Source organism: Rhinopithecus roxellana, chromosome 11 (genome assembly GCF_007565055.1).
Source record: "Rhinopithecus roxellana isolate Shanxi Qingling chromosome 11, ASM756505v1, whole genome shotgun sequence".
NCBI lineage: Eukaryota > Metazoa > Chordata > Mammalia > Primates > Cercopithecidae > Rhinopithecus > Rhinopithecus roxellana.
In genome coordinates this window covers 135,844,629-135,866,918 of record NC_044559.1, presented here as the reverse complement: position 1 = coordinate 135,866,918, position 22,290 = coordinate 135,844,629, and the positions used below count along the sequence as shown (strand labels likewise).

The 22,290-nt window shown below is 52.7% G+C and overlaps 1 protein-coding gene across 3 annotated transcripts in view; it reads left to right on the top strand.

Moving 5' to 3' along the window:
- COL13A1 (collagen type XIII alpha 1 chain) overlaps positions 1 to 22,290 on the top strand; it is a 164,750-nt gene that overhangs the window by 81,886 nt on the left and 60,574 nt on the right. For 2 of the 3 annotated variants that reach the window (XM_030940756.1, XM_030940755.1), the window contains exons 8-16: positions 4,226 to 4,261; positions 5,071 to 5,097; positions 6,189 to 6,215; positions 11,326 to 11,352; positions 11,449 to 11,475; positions 12,322 to 12,348; positions 15,486 to 15,551; positions 19,839 to 19,946; positions 22,010 to 22,036. In XM_030940756.1, coding sequence (XP_030796616.1) covers positions 4,226 to 4,261; positions 5,071 to 5,097; positions 6,189 to 6,215; positions 11,326 to 11,352; positions 11,449 to 11,475; positions 12,322 to 12,348; positions 15,486 to 15,551; positions 19,839 to 19,946; positions 22,010 to 22,036 — 372 coding nt within the window. Of the gene's footprint in view, positions 1 to 4,225; positions 4,262 to 5,070; positions 5,098 to 6,188; positions 6,216 to 11,325; positions 11,353 to 11,448; positions 11,476 to 12,321; positions 12,349 to 14,264; positions 14,322 to 15,485; positions 15,552 to 19,838; positions 19,947 to 22,009; positions 22,037 to 22,290 lie in introns of all 3 variants that reach the window. The other variant, XM_030940754.1, reaches the window with a different exon arrangement.

The window sequence follows — 22,290 nt, the reverse complement described above, 5'->3', positions numbered from 1 at the left end:
TAGCAACCCGACCTCTGTCAGCTTGCCCTCTGGGCACATGATCTAGTGGAAGAGACCAGCGATCACATAATCCATGACAATGCAGACAGCAAGTGCTAAACCAGGGGATGGTTAGAGAGCTGTGGGACAAGGAGGAGGCACCAGCCTTGGGGAGGGAGAGCAGGCAGGGAAGGTTTCCTGGAGGAGGGGATAATAACTGCAATCAAGGACCCGTGAGAAGCCCTTACATTATGGTCAGGGCTTGGGCTTTGTCCTGAGGGTGTGAAGAGCTTGTAGGCTGTGTTAGGCTGATGTGGGACATGACCAGATTTGCAGTTTGAAAGGTTTTAGAAGGTCCAGCATGCAGCATGTTTAGAAGAGGCTGCAGTGGGAGGCTGGCTGGAAGGCACTTGCAACAACCAAGGCCTGGACTGGAGCAGAATCGGTAGGGCTGGCCGGGAGGGCTGGACTTGCAAGCTATTTTAGAGGTGGAATTGAAGGATTTAGTGATGGTAAAAAATGAGGATTGAGGGAGAAGCAGGAGCTCAAGATGACACCACACTTCTGACTTGAGTAACACAGTACCCTTTCCCAGAAGGAAGAGCAGATTTTGCCGGGGGAGATGAGTTGAATTTGAGCGTGATGAATTAGAGATGCCGTAATGTCCAACGGGAACTGTGATCCACTGCTGGAGGTCAGAGCATGTGGTCGGCTGGAGCCGGCTTGGATGGCTGGCAAGAGTGGACCATGCACACCTCGCCTCCTCCCAGCTGCATTCAGTGACCTCATGTTGGTAGCCTGAAGTTGGCTATGGTGGGTGTATTTATACCACAGATATTGGCAGATGCTGTACAAGGCAGGGTTCTCCTCTCCACCCTCTCCCACTCAGCTAATGGCTAAACATTTGCCAGCATGGAGTCTTGTTGGTGAGGGAGGCAGAATGAGGCAGCCCCTGGGCAGAGACACAGCTGACCATCTCTTGACGGTCAAATAAGAGAAGGGAGACTTCCTGGTAGGCTTTTTCCAGCAAGAACCTTCTGTCTATATATTTGCAAGTAGGAGAAAGACAGGGAGGAGTAGACACTGGGGTCTGCTTTCAGAAGTGGGGACCTCCTTCAGCTCTCTTTTCACTCTGACCTTGAATTAAGGGAGAAGGTTTCAGAGATCAATGTAAAGCTTACTTCCCTTGTTCTGGTTCAGAAGGATGTAATATTAATCCACGAATTAATGTACAAATACATCTATTTTTTATACATTTAATGTGGTCCTAATCCCTGTGCATTTTTTATGAGGTTGGGAATCTAACAAAATTCTACTAGATATAAAAATGTATTATAAAAACAGGACAATCTAAGAAACATATGAACAGAACAGAATGGGGAGGCCAGGAATAAAGCCAAATGCATGTGTCAATTTGGTACATGATCAAGGCTTCTTTTCACAATAGCAAGAGAAAGATCAATTGTTCAAGAAATGATGCTGGGGCAACCGATAAGCCACTTAGTAAAAGGTAAAATGAAAGACGGTTGTTTGGTTTTTTATTATTAAAACCAATTTATTCATTATATCGGAATAAATTCCAAATGAACAAAATGCTTAGATACAAAACCTGAAACCATAAAATACAAGGACAAAGCATCAGTGAACATTTTATAATTCTGAAACTGGGGAAGGCCCTTTTAAACATCACACAAAATCCAACAGCCATAGGAGAAGATTAAGTTTGTCTATATAAATATAAAACATACCAGAAACAAAATAAATGACAAATGCCAAATTAGAAAGAAGAGTCATCACTATTCATGACTATTGAATATTCAGATATCTCCTGGCCCCAGAAGAGAAGCTGAGGAGCTCAGAGAGGGAATGGGCACACTTTGAGATGGGGCATTTCCTAGGACTGGCAGATCCGCTGCCCAGGGCCTGCTGGGCCAGCCAGCATCTTGGGGATCCAGCCTCCCCCTGGATTTAATGAGGCTCCCTTAAAGTCAAAGTGCCCCAACTCTTTGATACATGACTACCAAAGAGTTATTTTTCTTGACAAAGTGCTTCATTCAAATCAGCAGGGAAAAAACAAACAACCTACTAGAAAACATTGGTAAAGAGAAACAGGCAGAGAAATATTGGAAGAGATGTCTAACCTCAGGATATAATTGAAGAGATATAAATTAAAGTCCAGTTCCAAGTCTCCCCACATGCCTTCCCCAGGCCCAGCCTCTCCACAAAGTGGCATCCCAGTTTCCACTTGGTCCATGACAACATTCTTCCCCAGATCTCTGAAAAAGCCTTGGTTAGCCCCGGATTTGGTCCTGGTTGGAGAGATGCATCCTGCTACCAGGGCAGGCTCTGTAATTAACAAACTGTATGATTATCCCTACCACGTAAACATTGTCCCTAGCGAGATTGAAGATGTTTCTTGGAATCCTCTCCTCCTTCAGTCCTCTTGGTGTGCAGAGTAGTTTACAGAAAGTTTACACTGGGAGGTTTCAGAGATGACATTGGATGGTTTCCGGGTTTTCTCCTTGGTTTATTCTTAGCATCACTTATCCTTGAGAGGAGAAAAGCCAGGGGCCCTTCCGATAGATGAGTGGAATCTCCTCCCTCATGCCCTTTTGGATGGCTGCCACAAGCCCATCCTAAGCCTGCGGCAGACTTCAACTCACTCGCTGTTGAACCAGCGCACCCACCCTGATGGTAAGGTGCCCATCCTACCCAGCTGACGTGTTCCCTGAGCACAGGCTACTGGGCACTTATGTTCGCGGCTTCAAGGAGGACCCTGGCAGCCTGAAGATGCTTTAGGGTCATAGCATATGAATCCTCACACCAGTGCTTGGAGCAAGGTATGAGCCAGACGCCCGCTGAACAGGGACAGGGGGAGCCTGCTGCGTTGTATAACAAAGAGAAATCTTCTGGAGAGGTCTGATTCTAAAATTGCTTTTTGACAAGGACAAACTTTCATTGATCACAAGACATATTTGGCTCAAAAGTCACCTTGCTCTATTCTGGAGCTTCCCTGTTCAGTTCAATTCAACAAGTGTCTAATGATGGCAGCTACCACTTCAATCGGCTTTACAAACATAATTAAATGTAATTTGATGATCCTATGAGGTTACACTGTTATCTCGATTCTATAGATGAGGAAACTGAGGCTCTGGGAGGTTAGACAACTTGCTCAGGGTCACACAGCCATAGTTGGAGGCAGGATTTGAATTTAGTTTGCCAGTCTAGAAAGCCCATGCTTGGGAAGAGATTCTGGCTGTGTCAGCCAAAGGAGACCCCAAACAGAACTGGGCTCACGGCGAGTGAGCCAGTGTGTCTCAGCATAGAATAGATGGAAAGATGTGGCGGGAAAGGAAACTAACGTGGTTGATGGGGATGGGACTGAGGGATGGCCTTGAACATGGTAGAAAGGAGCCCTTGCTGGTTCTTGAGAAGGAGAGTGACAAGACTCATGTTTCTTAGCTCTCCATCACCCTTGACCACCTGGCCATCCCTCCTCAGCCCTGCATCATCACAGCCTTGTGCTTCTTCTAATCTCATCACATCCCCTTTGTCCTGAATCTTGATCATAAACCACTGGATCATAAATCACTGTGGCCAGTGAACCTGCTTTTAGTCTCCACCCTAAATATTTATTTGTGTTGCACTCTGCACCTCCAGGAAAATAGGCATAGATTGCTCTGCATCCCACAAAGATTAGGGAATGCTCAGAGATTGCCCAACTGCTAGGAGAAGCCTGCTGGCCAGGGTGAGAGGAACAGGAGCAACCTGACCTAGTCTAGCCTGAAAATACACATTTTGAAGGTCAGGTTCTGATAGCCACATCCTTAGACAAGTGGCCATGAGCAATGACTGTGTAAATTAAAAAGGGCTTAGAGGATCGCAGTCCAGGAGTTCCGTGTGCTGCGGGCTGAGTCTCCACTGGCCCCACTGTCCCATGCGTCTGTTTACAAGCCATGCATACACAGTGGTGAGGAGCTCTCCAGGGGCTGCTTCCCAGAAGTAGACCCAAAGGACGCTGGCCCCTTTCTGTTCCTTTCCCACCCCCAGCCCCCGCAGGAGATTTCCTATGATGTTCCATTTCATCTTTCTCTACCCTCCCTCCCAGCCCACTAACCACAGTGAGTGTCCCCCAAGGACGATCACAGAGTGAGAGTCATGGAAGCAAAAATGAACCAGAGGGCTAGGGATTGGCTGCATCTCCTCCTTGCTCTATCTCACTTGTCTCTTGTTATTTTTTTTTCAGGGTCAACCAGGCACTCGAGGTTTTCCTGGATTTCCGGTAAGCAGAGAAGGCTGAAGTTAGCTGTGTCCCAGGTGGTCTGTAGGCCTGATTGGGTTAAACTTCATCTGAGGTCAGCCCTGGTTCCACTCTTTCTCTCCCAAACTCTGGTCATTAAGGACTTGCTTCTACAGCCATTCATGGACACCAACTCAGGACAGTAGCTTGGCAGTCAGGTCACAGTGCAAGGAATAAACACAGGGAAGCAAATCCACAAAGTAAGGGGCAGCAGGACAGGCCCCAGGTGAGTGAAGTCACAGGCTGATAAACCCCAGCATGACCTGGGAATACGGAATGGACGATGCCCTGTGGGAGAACACCTGCAGCTCAGCCTGTGCCCGGGCTTTGAGAGGAGATCCAGTGTGGGGAAGGCAGGGGGGTGGCCACCTGGGTGTCCTTGACCTCTGCCTATGGGGCCTAAGACAGGTTCTGACAGACAGAGCAGAGGGAGAAGTTCCCTTTTCTCCCAGCCTCAATGCAGGCCAGCCCCTGATTTCCAGGAACACACCACCCACTCTGCACTCAGGGCAAGGGTGAAGTCTTTGACATTAATGGGGAGGCCACCCATTGGGTTTTCTCTTGTGCTGTGTACCTGGCATCCAACATTCTATTATTCTCAACCCCATTTCAAGATGGGAAGTTGAGGCCTAGGCTTACCCATAGTCACATTAACAAGTACGTGGTCAAGCAGGGCCTTGAGCTCCAACTTACCAGAATCCAGAATCTATGCTTTTCCCCACTGCCCAGGCAGCCTCTTTGGCAGGAGGCTTGTGATGCTCAGTCTTTACATCTGGCCTTTCTGGTTTCAGGGTCCCATTGGGCTGGACGGCAAACCGGTAAGTGGACCCGCTCTCAGGGGAGGGCTCCTCCCCCTCACTGCAGGTCAGTGATCCTGGATCTCTTGGTCCTTCTGCGAGACCCTGACTCTGTGGAAAATGCTTTACTTTGAAGGAAAAGTCCTGGGGCTGAAGGTTGTCACTACTGGGAAGTGGAGGGGGCCATTTGAGTCACCCCTGACCCCAGTGGCCTTCCCCAGGGCACAGGTCCCCAGCTGCCCAGCTTGGCTTTCAGAATCCAAGCAAGACGCATCCCTGGGTGATTCTGGGTGGGGTGGGGGTGAGGTCAGTAGGCAGTGTGGAGAGTGGAGGGTATGGAGGTCAAATAGCTTGTCTGAAGAGCCTGGCCATTTGTGCACACGATTGCCCCTGCTCCTCAGCACCTGTGTCTCCCATGGCCCTGTCCTCGAGGTCAGGGTCTCCCTCCCCGATTGAGACCCCACACGTGTGCTCAAGTCGACGTGGAGACTACTTCCTACCATAGCGCCTCTCTTCGTTCATTTCAATCCTTTGGACTTAGTTCCTTGACACAAATGTTCTTGGGGGAAAGAAGTCCCCTCCCCAGTCCTAGGAACAAGTCAGCTGGAAGGGAGCATGCCCCACCCAAAGGCCTCAGGGTGGATGGAATGCAGCCCCACTCACAGCCACGCCCGGTCCCACCACTCGCCTCTCTCAGTTGAGGGACCCTAGCACCACCCAGTCACTCCCCAGCTGCAGGCCACCGAGCTAAGTGCAGCTCAGGGGCGCCAGCAATCATTTCCACTCATGTCATGGGACCAGGCATCTCCTGAAGCTACCCTGGACATGTGAATGAGGTGAGAGTCGGGGTCTAGGGAGACTACCCCCACCCCTGCTCTCTGAAGGGCAGGCAGCTACTAGTGAGGCCCAGTGAGGGGCAGTGAGCAAATGACCTTGCCTTAGGGACTGGGTGAAGGAGTGCACAAGCCAGAAGGTGCAGACGGAGCACAGGGGACAGGGAGGAGCACGGGGGGCAGGGAGGAGCACGGGGGGCAGGGAGGAGCACGGGGGCAGGGGGTGGAACTTCTGGGCTGCAAACAGTGCACCTGGTACTCACCCTCTTCTCCTTCCAGGGCCACCCAGGACCAAAGGGCGACATGGTAAGAGCCCAGCTTTCCTGCCTTCCCAAGATGGGTGGGGGTTGGCCTAGCCTCACAGACACAGCCAAGCACTGCAAAGTGGGTCCCGCAGGGACAACAGGAGTGGCTGCCCGTGCTGGTCACTCCCCAGCTATGTAAACCAAATGCCCTGGATCCTCACATCAATATGCAGGGAGGAGAAATGGGCAGGGGCTTCTCCATCTGAAGCATAAGGATGGGAGACCCAGAGAGAGCGCGCACCTGGTCGGCAGCACACAAAAGTCGGTGTCCAGCTTAATGCTCTCAAACCACACTCGCATGGGCCTTGGGAGACAAGGTTTCATCTGCACTCACAGGGGACCCTTTCTATAGGAGACACCGTTTCTACTGAGCCTGAGGTCCCTCAAGGCCTCATAACCCCTTCCCAGTGCTGGCTGTGCCCTGAGCCACCCCAGGACTCCAGGGGTTCCTGCCCCACTGGGGCTAGTGGTGCCCAGTGGATCATCTCAGCTGGCGGTGCCACATGCACCATCCCAAAGACCCCTTCTCCTCTCCCCATGCCTTCCTGGGAGTTTCCATTGGATGTTGGGCCACTTGGCAAGTCGAGAGCAGGAGCAAGGTCTTCTCTTCCATGTCACAGCATCCCGTGGCCGCCACCCAGATGGATCTGCCCAGGGGAATTGGAGTGCCTCAGGCCCCGAAAAGGTGGAGAGACACCTTTGCCCCACCTTTCTCCTGGCCCCTACCTTCTGCAGAGCTTTGGAAATAAATTTGCTGTCTCCACAGACCATCCCTTCCAGAAGGCAATGAAGGGCTGCCCACTCTCACAGTGGGCCAGGTCTCAGCAGGAACTGATGGGCCATTAAGAGCAAATGGGCCCCTGCTCCCACACTGTGGCGTGTACTTTGGTTTTCAATAAATCCCTGCTTTAAAAAACAAACAAACAAAAAAAAAAAAAACAGCCCTGAGCTGGGATGCAATTTCTGCCTCCTAAGTCCCAGGTCACACCTACACTGTGAGGGACCACCTCCGGCTCCACAGGTCAGTGGGCCAGGAATTTGTGCAGGGTGGTGAAAGCAATGCAGCAGGCTCCCCCTGTCCCTGTTCAGCAGGGGTCTGGCTCATGCCTTGCTCCAAGCGCTGGTGTGAAGACAACCCTTGACCCATGACTGGGGCACTGCCAGGGCACCGAGGGAGGCAGGCAATCTCGTGGATGGAAAGGGGGATGGCGGAGTGTTGGCTGCAAGCCCTGGGCTCCAGCCTAGCTCTTCCTAACTTGCCAGCTCCCTCTGGGCCCCAACCTGTCCTCTTGACTCAGATCCAACTAACATTTATTGAGGGTTTGCCATGTGGTTGGCACTGGGCTAAGCACTTTGCATGACTGTCTCAATCCTCAGTGTAACTCTGTGCTCCAGGTCTTACTAGAATCCCTTTTGGCAGGTGTGGAAGCCAAGTCTCAGAGAGTCTAGGTAACTTGCCTGAAGTCACACAGCTGAGTGTCCAAAACAAGCTCAGAACACAGTTCTCAAATTCCTTCCCTCCACGTTTTATTACCTTCCTCCCTTTCTGTTTCCCTCACTCTTTGTCAGCCTTCCTGCCACCTTCCTTCTTTTAATGCATTTTTTATGGAGTATCTAAAATGTGCTGCACACTACTTCAGGTGCTAGGGATACAGACGGGAGCAAGAGAGACTGTCTTTGCCATCTGTAGCTCACAGTCTACTAGGGAGATATCCTTTTAAATAATCACTCATGTAACTAACAAGTTGCTTTGCAATGAGTGCTATAAAAAGATAATCCTTAGTACCCTGGAAACCTTGGTATAACAAAAACCTCACCCAGGCCAAGGGTCGGAGATGGCTTTTCTGAGAAAGAGACTTTTGAACTAGTGCCTGAAGAACGAGGATTCAACCAAGAGAAAATAGAAAGAGGGATGAGAATGTGCTTTCTGGACATGGGAGAACAGCATGTGCAAACGTCCTGAGGTAGGAAAATCCTTGACATGTCTGCAGAACTGGAGGAAGGGCACTGGAGGCAGAAGGCCCCTGAGGCAGTGGCAGAAGAGCTGGCGCTGGAATCCAGGTCCCCCAGCAAGGTTTCCTCTCCATCACAGCTGTCTCTGCTGCAAATGCATTTCCTCCCGCCTCTACCCCATTCCTAGGCATGTTGTGAACGTACGTGTATGGAATAGTGGAGACGGAGACAGGAATAAACTGCCATGCTGCATTGTTAGAGAGGCATAAAGGGTTTGGGGTGCTCATCCCTTCAGTCCCAGCTTCTTTTCCTCTCTGGCAGCCTTATGCTACCATAAGGTAGCCCATGGCCCCCCAGAAGTAATAATAATGGTCATCTTCTAGGCAGCACTCTGGCATCCTCATAACAGCTTATCATCCCCACTTCATGAGAGGGGAAATTGAGGCACAGAGTGGCTAAGTACATTGCCTGAGGCCACAAAGCTCCTAAATACCAGAGCTGAGATTCAGACCCATGCTGTGGGGTCTACCCCCGGATCACACCTCCTCTCAGCTGCCAGCACTTTGTCCTGGAGGAAAGGGACCCTTCCATGGGACCCCTCTTCCTGCCCTCACTCTGCCCACACCATCCCTCTGTCCCACGCACTTGACCGTCTGTCTGTTCAGGGATCAGAGCTAATTCAACAGAAAAAGCAGGCCCACCCCCTCTCTCCTGAGCCCACATCAGTAGGATAGATCACCTATCTGCCTCATCAAATCTGGCAGGCCACAGAGCCATCCGATTCCTGTTTGGCTTGGCATGGGTACCCGAGCTGTTAGTTGCCCACGGCTGTCCGGCATCATTACCTTGGCCCGCTCTTCATCTGTCTGTCTCCCGCCCCAGATGCTCTCCCCTCTGCTGGCGTCCTACTGGGGCACTGGCACTCACCCTCATTGTTTAACCTGCATCCTTACCTGTCAAAAGGGGGTCACCTTTGCCCCACCCACTTCACATTATTCCCAATAACCTGAAATAAGGTGTTGAAGTGTTGGGAGGACACAGTTGTACAATAGTGCAGGTGGGGGGTGGACAAGATTGGGGGTTCTGAGACTCAGGAATGACATAAGGGCTGTAAAGCAAGACCTGGACTGAGTCCAAATCTCACCCACCACCCACAGGGCTGTCGGAAGAGTGAGGAGCGCCAGGCACTCACAACACGCCTAGCACACAAGAAGCAGACAGGTGCCTTAGCTATGCTTCAGTAGTGGTTAGCAGAGGGCTGGTGGCAAGTGCTGAGCACGTCACCCGGGGCCATGGCCCTTAAAGGGGCAGGCGCTGCCCGGCTGGAGAGAACTGGTACCATGTGTTGTTGGGCCTCGACATAATTAAGAGAAACTTGAAATCCAAGTTTTTATTTGCACTCTGCTTGCTCTTAAGTGTTGGCAACTAGTTGAAATAAAACCATGTGGGACAAATGAAATCCCTATGAAGGCCACGATTGTCCCCTGGGCCACCATTTGGGATGTCTGGTCTCAATTGTCCAAGCCTCTGCAGTCCTGAAACTCCACCTGCCCCTCCCCCATCACACTTATATCTCTGTCCTGACAGAGGGTGACCTGGTCACCTGTGGGCTGGGCCCGGGTTCCCTGCTGGGTGAATCATGTGCTGCTGAACTTCATTCTAAACACTCTGCCAGGCCAAGCGTGGTGGCTCACACTTGTAATCCCAGCACTTTGGGAGGCCAACGCGGGCAGGTTGCTTGAGTCCGGGAGTTTGAGAGCTGCCTGGGCAACATAACAAAACCCTGTCTCTACAGAAAAAAAATAGAAAAATTAGCCAAGCATGGTAGTGAGTGCCTGTAGACCCAGCTAATTGTGAGGCAGAGGTGGGAGGATCACCTGAACCCAGGAGGCTGAGGCTGCAGTGAGCTGAGATCACACCATTGCACTCCAGCCTGGGCAACAGAGCGAGATCCTGTCTCAATAAAACAATAAAAGATAAATAAACACTTGGCCAGCCACATGGGCTGGGAGGGCCACATGGATGGTCCCAAAGGCCACTTCTCCCTTCCAGTGATGCTCTTGGGAGTTTCCCAGTTTGGAGGTGGCCCTCTTGGCAAGTCGGGAGCAGGAGCAAGGCTCTTGCACATCATGGCATGCTGCAGCCACCTCCCAGATGGACCCACCCATGGGGATCCATGATGCTTCAGGCCCCAAAGAGACTGGTAACTCAAAGGGACCTGCTTATGGCTCTAGCCAAGTCTAGAAGCCCTGACTCCCAAGGTCTGGCCCAGTTCCCAGCATTCGGCAGAGTGGAAACAGCTGGACCTTGGCTGTCAGACAAACCTGGGCTCCTGTCCCAGTGCCACCATTCACTGAGCCACAAGGCCTTGTCTCTGTCACCTCGCTCAGGAGCTGGAGTGGATACGAGCATGTCCCTCACAGGCACATACCTGAAGAGCCAGCCTCAGGGTGGATCCTCAGCTCATAAGGCATTTTTTTTTCCTCTTCCCTCCACCAGCCTTGGTTCAGCCTCCTAAGAGAGCCAGAGCATGCTGGGCCCTCCTCAGACAGCAAGGGTCCCTCCCGACCCCAGCTCCTTTCCTAGCCCTGCATGGACAAGACAACCTTGAAGGAAACCTCAAGACCCCTCACATTCCTTAGAGAAGTCCAGAACATGACTTCAGTTGCCAACTTCCTGCTCTCTCTCTTTTGCTGAAGGTTTCTCCAAGGCCCCCATTGTCTGAGGCACCGGCCCAGCCCCCCAGGCCAGAAGCTCTTCTGGTTCAGTGGGCTTCACTGCAGCCTGGGAGCAGGAGGTGGAATGTGCTAGTGTCTCCTAGAGGCTTGGTGCATGTGAGGCAGGTGGTCCCATGGAGCAGAAAACTCCCTGACCTCTAGGTGCAGCCCCTCCATAGCTGGCCCATGACATGCTGGTGGTTGGAGGAATGGATGAAAGATGCCATCTGTTCTTCATCACAACCCTAGTCCGGCCCACTGGGGGGTGAAGAAGCTGAGACTGTGGATGAGACCACACCACCTTGAATGTGGTGGGCATGGGAAGACCTGGCCATGGCTGGCCCAGCCTTCGGGATTCAGCCCCAATCCCCACCCAGGCAGGTGTCCCTGACTGCCCGTCTTCTGTCTGCCCACTGATCTGTGTATGTTTGCTTCCCACAGGGTCTGACGGGTCCCCCAGGACAGCCGGTTGGTACCTCATCCTTCTATTTCCCAGCAGAGAAGCTTCAGGTGGTTGTGACCTCAGCTTCGGTTTCTAACTCTCTCATCTCCGTCTCTTTGTAGGGACCTCAGGGACAAAAAGGAGAAAAGGTAAGAGCAGTGGAGGTTTCCTAGAGTCTCCATCTCAGGAAACGGTCTCCCAGTCAGTAGAAAGGGGTCAATAGTGGTTATTTTCAAACTTCAGTTTTAATTGACAAAGCCAGGAAAGCCCCCGAGGTGCCGCATAATAGATTCGGTTGACACCGCTCCAGGTGACATCCTTTTTTTGGAGTGAGGGGTCCTCCTGGAGCCTAGCCCGGGTGACATCCTTTTCCAGGGGTCTCCTGGAGCCTGGCCCTCTTCAGCCTCTTTCTGGGCCCCTCCCAGCTGTCACCCCATGGTGTTCCCTGATACTTCTGTGAGCCTCTGGGATTCTGAGGCATCAATCTGTCAACCACTGGCCTGGCCTCCTGCCCTCTCTGTCTTGTTGAATTTCTTATAGAGACTCTGCTGTGCTTGCCCTTGGGCCACTGGTACAGGGGCCTGGTGCTCCCAGCTCAGAGAAGGTGGCTTGGGGGCCCCCATGGTGCCAGCTGCTCCCATCCAGTGGCTCTGTTGAGGGCTGTCTGGTGGGCCTGCCTAGAAGGTCAACCTTTAGCCAGGCATGGGGCATAACTCCCGACTCTGCCATTATGGCAAGTGGTATAAGACGAAGCTCCGCCCCTAGGCTCCATGGGGCCACTTCCAGAGAGGCCCTGGAAGTTTCTTCCCTGCTGCTAGCCAGGGGCAAGGGTGGGACTTAGTTCTCCTGACTCAGAGGGCTCAAACGAAAGCTAGAGCAGGAGGGCTGGTGAGTGGTGAGATGTGTGGCATGTCCTGAAGTTTTGGGGGTGCCCTGAGAGACCGGTACCCCCAACAAGTGCCTAACACCCCCTTTCCCTTCTCTCTCCTTCCCAGGGTCAGTGTGGAGAGTACCCACACCGGGTAAGTGAACCCCTAAGATTGAGCAAGGCCCTTTGATCCATCCCTGGGGCACAGCCCCCAGCTCAGCCTCATCTCCCTGGGGTCTCCAGTTCCTAACGGATCGTGGGGGAACAGGAGCTCCCAGTGCCCTCTGCACTCAGCAGTCAGAAAGAGGGGTTTGGGGTGGCAGTGCATCTGGTGGGAGCAGTTGATGTGTCTCTCTGGCCATGGGCTATATGGAGCTGTTCATCATCCGTGCGTGTCTGTACATCTGCCCCTTTGTACGTATGGCCAGCTCGGTATGTTGGAGTCTCTTGCTGTGTGTGGAGCTCTGTGGCTCCTCTGCACATGGCCCTCTGTGGCAGCGTGACTTGTGTGAGTCCGACTCCCCACCCATCCAGCATGTGTGTGCAAGTGTGTGTGTGTGTGTGTGTGTGGCGGTGGGGGGTGATGTCCGGCAGCCTAGCCATGGCCAAAAAAGTGGGACTTTTCGATTAGTCATTGTATCAGATGATGGTGTTTCACATCCAAACTTCGATGATGGGAGATAATCGGGGACTGACTGTAGCAATTCAAGGATAAAGTCTCTCCTTGGCCTCTTTAAGAACAGAGGAAGCCCTTCTCCAAGCAGGGTGGGGATTTCAGGCTGAGATGGTTCCTCTGCCCACCCCTGCCTCCTCCTTCCTTTTCCTTGCTCCACCCCAAGACACAGAACCCAAAAGACTGCTGCTGTCCTGTTAGGAATCTTCAAACTTGTGTTCTAGCAGCAGGGTCGATCTTGGGACAGGGGAGAGCAAGATACGCACAGCTTCCTCCAGCAGGAGCCCCAGTGAGCTAGGCCCAGAAAAAAAAATGCCCCTCATTTTGTGGATTGGCCTCGTTGCTCCCAGACCTGGACAGCAGGGATGGAGGATGAGCATCTTTAGGCGTCTCTCCCCTCTGTCATGTGCCCCATGGTGCTCAGCTTCCCTGGCTGCCCAGCCCTGCCAGGCAGGTCCGGCTGATGGGATTTTGGGAGTGGAGACAGACATAAGCCGGAGCTCAGCATCAGCTTGACTCTAGAAGGCCATCAGGAGGGCCATGCTAGCAGGGCCCAGCCTCTGCCCAGACCCTCAGGAGGCTGGAAGGCAGACCTGAGGTCTGGGTTCCTGGGCCAGGAAACCACTGTGAGTCTGGTACGTGAGAGGCTGGGATGGGTTTAAGGCTGCGGTGGTGCTAGGCCGGGGCTGAGGAAGGCAGGCCAGCAGCAGCGCAGTCAGAGCCAGCCCGTCAGCGGCATGTGCTCCGGGGATGCAGGGGCCCTTGTGTTCCGGCCAGCTTGATCCTGATACAATAATAGAAGGTCAGCTGTGTTTATTTGAAACGATAGGCTCACAGGATTGTTATGTTACCCGAAAGAAAGACAACATCCCCCAGCACAAAAGACAACACAACTGCAGACGCTTTGGTAGTGTGTCACCCGTCCTCAGTGAGCGCTTGGGGTGGGGTGGGAGCAGGGCTCCCTGCTCCTCAGCCCAACACAAGGAAAGGGAAGGGCACAGTGACAGAAGGCTGCAGAAGACCCCTGGCCACAGGGTGCAGTGAAGCCTGGCCTCATGACGGTGGCATTCTGGGGAACATGTCAGGCATGGGGTGGGGGAGTAGATTTGGGGTCCCAGCTGAGGGGGAGAGCAAGTTTATTTAGAAGAGGGTAGAAAATCAGGGGGCTTCTAGAGATCTGTTGGCTTTCCAGGAGGTCTGCAGGCAGGGTTGGGGTGGCAGGTCTTGACGCCTGGAAGACACCAAGAGATCCAGGTGGCCCCTCCTCCACTCCAGCCTGTGGCTTCCCCAGGGAGGGAGAGGAGCGGGGTGGGGAGGCGGGGAGCTGGTGTCTGTGGGCTCTCCCATCACGGTCCCTGTTGCCCTGTCTCTGCCACCTCCATCCCCTCCCAAACTAGGAGTGCCTAAGCAGCATGCCAGCAGGTCTGCGCTCCAGCCAGATAATTGCCCTGAAGGTTTGTAGGTTCTGGAAGGTCTCCGGGCCCCTCTCCACTGAGAGGCTTCCTGAACATACAGCCCAACATTGCACATCCCCAGGCCCCGGCAGCGGGAGTGGGTGGAGGTCTGTGTGTAACTACTGTCCAAGAAGGCAGCAGCTGTGACCTGGAAAGGCCACACTTGGGCTCCCGATCCCCAGCTGGGCGCATTCACAGCCCAAACAGCTCCTGGTTCTTAACACTCATCCCAGGAGTCTCGTGTGATTTAAGTACTTTCAAAAACAAGCAGCTAATGACAGTATATGCCATCTTTGTTTTCACATGGGCTCTAAGGGCCTCCTAAAACCATGGGTTGCTCAGCTTCAATGGGTAGAGGGACTAGAAGCTGCAAGAATTTCCAGAAATGAAAATCACATTACATAATATGACTGCAAGTTGCCTCCCGCAAAAACGTGGTTGAGCGTTCTGGAGATATCTTTGCCCAGCCTCTATTTTCCAGGCCCTGCAGCCCCAGGGTGAGCCCTCAGCAGCACTTAGCATGTGCCCACACTGGCCGCACCCTCAGCCAGCTCAACTCCCGGGGAGCTGGGCTTGGCACTGTCCTTGACCACCCTCCCCAGATGCGCTGACACCAGCCTTTCTTGCTCAACCAAAAAAAGAACCCACCAGCCGCACACCAGCCCAACTTCAAGTACCAATTTCACCGGCCCAGTGGTTCCCTGGCCAGACTCTCTGAGTTGGCTCCCTTCTGTCCACTAAGCAGGGATGGGTGGGGCTGGCAGTGCAATTTTGGGCTGCATGTCCAGCAGCCTCTGCAGCCCAGCATGGCCACGGAGGGCAAGCCTGGCCATGGGGGGCCATTGTCCCATTCCGGGGGCTGCTGGTCAACACCCCAAACTCCGACTTGGAGGCTGAGGCCGGGTGTGGACTGAGGGCCACAACTCCTCCCAAGGGACGGCTGTGCCATCCAAGGGCAAGCTCCGCTCTGCACCCTCAAGCCATGAGAGTGCCCTGTCCACTCCTTCCCTCCCACTCCTCATGTGCACGCTAATCTCTCTTCTTTCTTCCTCTGCTCCGGTCCCTCTTGGCCGCCCTGCCCTCCTGGTGACTTTTGGCATCGATCTGAATACCTGTGATCTTTGGCCTTTGCCCTCTGGCCCTCCAACTCATCTTTCTCCTCAGCTGCTGCCTCTCCTCAATTCAGTGCGACTGGCTCCACCCCCGGTCATAAAAAGGCGGACGTTCCAGGTAGACACCTCCCGTTTGTCCAGACCATGTGTAGCTTTCCCAAGGGGCCTGGCAAGCCTGCTGGGGCTGCAGACAAAGCCAGAACCTCACTCTAATTCAGCAAAATTAAATTAGACAAAAATAGGCCCATGTATACCATAGACATGGAAATACACAACACACAGGCCCCAGAAGACCCACAACTATCACCACACAATGATTACTCACCACAGCCACCAACAAAAGCTGTCAGTGTGTGCCAGGCACCCTGTTACCCAGTTCGCAGGCCTGCTTATATTTCATTCACCAACAGCTTTATGAATTAGGCATGATCATCCTTATTTCACAGATGAGGAAATCAAGGTTCAGAGAGGTTAACCAAGTTGCCAAGGTCACACAGCCAGTACATTGCAGAGCAGGGATTTGTACCCAGTCTCTCTGCCTGTTTCTAGCAGTGTGATCTGGGGAAAGTCACTTGACCTCTCTGTGTCTCAGCTTTCTCATCTATAAAATAAGGATAATAACAGTGTCTATTTCACAGGGCTGTTGTTGATATGTAAAGCACTTGGAATAGTTCCTGGCACAGTTTAAGAGATATAATTGTTAGCTGTTATTATTACTATTATTCATATTTTGGAGATAAGGATGAGGCTCGGAGAAGTGAATTGATTTGCCCAAGGTTATACTAACAGTAAGAGGCGGAGTTGAAACTGGCCTTGAAGCAGAATTGAAATTGAAGTCAGGTCTTCAGACCCCACATCCAGGGCTCTCTCAGCTGGACCTACCTCCTCTCTGCTTAGAAATGCAGACTCCTTAGCATCTGATCCCTGGTAACCTGAGTTTGGGGAGCAAGGGAATTTGTGGAGGGAATGTAGTCCACAACCCACATGGTGAGCAAGTGCTTCCTTCTTCCTGCCTTCCTAACCCAAGGAGGCTGGGATAGGAGCAGATCACAAAGAACAAAGCCATCTGGCCTCTGCTCTTCAAAAGATCACAGCTTGATTCCAGGCCAGGTGGCCCGTGGCTGCCCCCGTGCTCCTCACCTTTCTCATGCTGCACTGGGTCCCCCGCCCGGCACAGGGAAGCTAGCAGTGGAGGGCTCTGAGCCGCTTTCTATAAGCCTGACTGTAGAGCCTTGAGCAACCATCCAGCCTGACTCAGGAGTCAGGAGCCCAAGGGCCTGGATGTTCAGGCACCTGATTGAACAAGGCTGAAAAATCCCTCCAATTAACGGCTAAAAATACAGAGGGACACATGACTCCAGTGCCACCCAAGCCTACAGGCCACATATTACATTACGTCTGGCCAAATCCTTGAGAGCCTCCATGTGCCCGAGCACTCACCAGAGCCTGGCTACTCAGGAGGCCCACTAGCAGCTCAGAAGCACCAGGCCCACCTCTGTCACCCACCCCAGCCTGTGCCAGACCCCATTCCAGGAGAGCTGAGTCCACACTCTCAGAATAGCCATTCTCCTGGACCCCAACAGCGACCTCCCTCCTGGCCTTAGTTGTATCAGCTGTTCTTTGTTGAGCCCTCGCTGGGTTCCAGGCATTGTTGTGAGAATTCTATGCAAATTATCTCGTGCATTCGCCACAAGAGCCACCTCATTATCCCCCGCTTTGCAAAGGAAGAAATCGAGAGGGGTGCAGGATCCCATCCAGGCCACTGCATGTTACTGCCTCCTTTTCAAGAGCAAGAGGTGGTTAAGCCAGAACTTTTTGTGCTACCCTGACCTGGTTGCCAAAGTAGAGAAAGAAGAGGAGGCACCTCTGAGCTGCCTGCTGCAGATTCTGCCTTCAGAATCAGGTTTTTGTATGCTCTCAGCCACTATGGGACATAAAAATGCTTGTCCATTTTCTATCAATAAGCCAGTATTGATTTTACAGACTCTGTAAGCCGCGTAAACATCGGGACTAAGATTCATTGAAAAAGGAAGCTTTATATGAGATACGATGTGCTTGGCAGATGGTGCTGGAGGTCATTTCCAACATGCAGAAAGAGTAGACAGTGAGCCCTTTTTGCTGGGGGCTTACTTGGAAAGAATAGGAAGAGTCTGCAGTTCCAACTTTGGGTCCTGGCGCCACCCTGAATTCCCATGTGACTTTGATCAGGGAATTCAACTTCTCGGAGTCTCAGTTTTCTCTTCTGTAACATAAGACTTGTGACGTTGTGAAGATTCTAGAATTTCACAGTCAGAAAGGACCTCAGGAGTTTTCTTGAGACTAAGCTTCCCCCATCTCGTGAATGTAGAAAACCCATGAAAAATATAAACACACAAAGTACAGGATTCTGAGGAGGTTCCGGGACCCAAGCAGTGGAACCAGATTTAATGTGGTTGAAAAGGAGGCTGCACTGGTCCCCTCTTAAGGCCTGAGGCTTAGTGAAGCCTTTCTCGGTTCAGAAGAAACACTGACACCTGAGACTTATCAACAACCAACATGCAGCCGGGTGGGAGACCTGCAGTCATGGCAGCCGCCAAAGTGATTTCAGCACCTGCCTCCTCTGCATGGACACCCTGAGCCCTAAAGTGGCTTCTCAGAGGGTGTGGCAGGATAGGGCCCAGGACCCAGAGTGACACTGCGAGATGCCATCCGCCCACAGGTTTTCCAGTCAGAAGATGGTGCAAGCAGGTCTTGCTGAAAGCTTACATTTCTCATTCCCAGATTGTGCTCTCCTATTTATCACCACCACTTCCCTCTAGAGTTTGCAGCAAGCGTCATCAGCTGCCTTCCTCACATGGGGAAGCAGGAGTCCCGGTGTGTCATAGGTGCTTGCTGAGATCCTCTGAGAAAAGTGGGCCGGCCTGGAACTCTGGCCGCCTGCATCCCCCAGCCTCTACCCTGGAGCTCCCACACCTGCCAGGAGGTTCTGCTTCAGCCCATCTGCAGGGATGGACCCATCCTCACAAGAGCTAAGCCCAGATTGATCCCAGAGAGGTCATTTAGAAAATAACAAACCAAAGCCGGGCGCGGTGGCTCAAGCCTGTAATCCCAGCACTTTGGGAGGCCGAGACGGGCGGATCACGAGGTCAGGAGATCGAGACCATCCTGGCTAACACGGTGACACCCCGTCTCTACTAAAAACTACAAAAAACTAGCCGGGCGAGGTGGCGGCGCCTGTAGTCCCAGCTACCCGGGAGGCTGAGGCAGGAGAATGGCGTGAACCTGGGAGGCGGAGCTTGCAGTGAGCTGAGATCCAGCCACAGCACTCCAGCCTGGGTGACAAAGCGAGACTCCGTCTCAAAAAAAAAAAAAAAAAAAGAAAAGAAAATAACAAACCAAGGAGCCAGGGTTGGTTTAGATCTAAGATGACTTTGTGTTGCCCCAGCCCTGAGATCTGGGTCACGTGCACTAGGCCGTCTCCTCCTCCTGGGGGAGCATGATGCTATCCCTACCTCCCTGGGCTCACAGTCCATCCCGGGGACAGGTATGGTGGGAAGGCTGGGCTCAGAACAGCCTTCCCACACAGCATAAAACATTTCCACACAACTTCCAAACTCTTTCAGTGAAACCAAAGATTGCAGGCTCAACTGCCCTCTGAGGCCAGGCAGATCACCTAAGTAACAGAAGCAGGCTGTGTGTGAGAAGGGCTAGGAGGGAGAGGACAAAAGCAGCCAGAGAACTCAGGCCCCACTTAACAGGCAGCCACTCCTTGGACGTAGGAATGTGGGCCCAGCACAGCCAGGGTTCCCAGTGTTTCATCAGAAGCCACCAATTCAAATTTTGTACGTAAAGTCTCTTGCTCCGTTGTTTAGTGAGCCAAACAAAATTCCATGGGCTTTGACCTAAGGATTCCATCTGATCCTCTGGGTCAGACAGTCAAAGACAGCAAAAAGCTGAGACAGGAAACGGGGGCTATTGTTTCCATTCTACGGCTGAGAGGCTGGGGCTTAGGGAGACCTGTGCCTCGCCACACAGGGAGGGTGACACAGGCAGGCCCAGGCTGAAGATTCAGGCTATCTGGCCAGGCTGGGAGCAGGCCTTTGGTTGGGCCAGGGGCTGTCTCCCACCCGCTCCTCTGCCTCTGCCCCCACAGAATGTCTCTCTGCAGCCAGACCTCTTTGGAAGCCCCACCTTCAGGGATCTAACATCTTGGCATTCTTCTCACTGCCACCAGCCGCTGCAGCCACTGCATGTCATCACCACTACCACAGCATCATCACCATCATGCCACCCTCTCCTCCCCCCACCACCACTGCCTTCCCAGCAGAAATCACAGCAGGCCTTCACCGGGTGCATGGCCTGAGGGTGGGGGCCGCTCTGCAGCTCTGGGGGCCTTCCCTCTAACATTCGTTTCCATGAACCTCAGGGTGAACAGAGCCAAGCCAGCATCCAAGGTCCACCAGGGCCCCCAGGCCCCCCTGGACCAAGTGGACCTCTGGGGCACCCAGGACTGCCAGGACCCATGGGGCCACCCGTAAGTATTCCCTTCCTCTCTCCTTCAAGACTTGTCCCAAGAACTCTCTGGAAACCTCCAAACCTTGAATAGGCAGTGGGTCCCCTACAAAAAGCAGAAATGCCTTGGCAGGGCCATTGGATGTGGGTGAACCACGCAAGGGGCAATTCATCCCCAGCACACTCACCACCCGTTGCACTCTGGCTCTGAAACACAGCCTGGGCCACGTCCCCTGCCTTCCAGGGAGGAGACCGCCAATGACCTGCCCCGTTCCCAGCCCCAGCAGAGAGGAATTTGGAAAGAGAATTCCCAAGGGCACCTCTGATGGCTATCCCTGAGCCCCTTAGGAAAACCTGGATCAGGGGCAGTGGGTTTTGAAGGAGGTAGTGAGGGGTCATCCGACTACCTGGCACCCCAATGAACAAGACTTCCAGGGGTGTGTGCAGGTTTCACACTGCTGGGCCACCTGCCAGTGAGCTGAAGGCCCAGTCAGCCAAGAGCCCTGCGCCAAGCCTGAGGATGCATCAAGGCTGCAGGGCCACTGCCTGGAGGACTCCAGAGAGGCCAGGCTGGACCACATTCAAGTGACAGGTCAAGCCCAGTGATCACCAAGTCACCCATGTTCAACCCCTGGCTAAGACTCCACTCTTTCTCAGCCCAATATATATAACAAAGCCCCAGGACAGAATAATTCAGTGGGTACCTGGACTTCAGAGAAAACGGGTCTTCCTCCCACCCATAAGACTAATGTTATTGGAGAGGCAGGTAAAGGGCAAAATGCTTTTTAAATAATGTTTTTCCCATGTGATAGAAAAACCAAAACAAAACCTGTTTTTCCTTCTTCTGACAAAAGCACCATAAATTCATTGTGAAAAGAATGGAACACAGACAAAGAAACATAATGTTTGAGCGCATCTCTGATAGTTTTGCTGGAATAGAGTCCCAGAGGTGGAATCCCAGAGGCCAGGATGTCCCCAACAAATAGCACTCTGTGTGTACAGCCACATTCTAGATGGCCTGGTTGCATGTCTGGGCCCCTTGGCTGCCCAGCTTTCAATCTTGAAGCTTGTAATAGGGTCTCCCTGGGCTGGGCCATAGCTATGGCCGAACAGGGCACCCACCTTGGCTGGGAAGGCCAGCACAATGACCCCTGCAACGCTTCACCCCTACAATGAATTTTTAATTTTTCCACAATTTCTCCCCAGCACCCCACAGAGGGGGATTAGTCTTATTTCCACCAGTTTTTAGATGGGAAAACCTGAAAGGAAGGGAAACTTAGGAAACAGAACCAAACTAAGGCAAGAAAACCAAAAAGTGCTCAGAATTCACTTTTTGCTGACCACTGCCCTTTCCACCCACCCCCCTCCCAACACTTCGGGCTCTCACTCACTGAACCCAAGCCAGGTGGTTTTCTTTGTTAGATTGTTTATAACAACAACAAAAAAAAAAAAAAAAAAAAAAAAAAAGAAAACCAGAGAGCATGTTTCTTAAACCAATTGCAACAGACCAGACTCAGGCATCACGGCTTTCTCCAGCCCACGTTTGCTGTCCACACCTACACCCAAGGCTGCGGTGGAGCCAGCCTTCCCTGGCTTCTCCCTCTACTCACACCACCTCACTGTGGCCAGCTGCCATGCCCACAGCACCCTAGGCAGAAGGAGACAGAGGGCTCCTCTGCCGGCAGGCAGGACCAAGGGCAAAACCAAGGCTCTGCTGGGCAAGGCCGGCTTTCTAGGGAGGGGTTCCAATTAGGAGGTGGGTGAATGAGGATCTGGACCAAACCACACTGTCAATTTAGCATGATGCCGCTGACCTACTTTCCATGGGCGAGCACAGCAGAGTTGCCCACGGCGCCCACATGGCTGCAAAGAGGGACATAAGCCTGTTATCCCCACGTGCCCTCAGCAGGTTTCAGATCACCTTCTGGATCCGCTACAGCTGTTGGCTAGCATGCCTATTCTCTTGCCATAGCTACTGGGGGCTACTCTGCCCTAGGGTCTACTGTAAGTATGGCTAGCCCCAACCATTTACCAGTGGAAACCAGCTCTACTCACCATTTTTTTTTTTTTTTTTTGCTTTCACAGGGCTTACCTGGGCCTCCTGGACCAAAGGTGAGTGTCTTTCTGGGTGATGTGTTGAACAGGTGGGAGAATTCCCTGCAGGAGGGAGGGGGAGGCAGCACAGAAGGTGACTGAGGCAGGAGCACAGAAGGATCTCAGCTGAGAGATGGATCAAGCTTGACCCACTTCCAAAACACCACCCTCCTCTTAGGAACTAATTTGGTTCCAACAAGAATTTCACTTCTTGTGTGCCCAGGCCAATGAAGCAAGTGCTACGGGCCTGCATTGAAGGCACAGTCCATCCT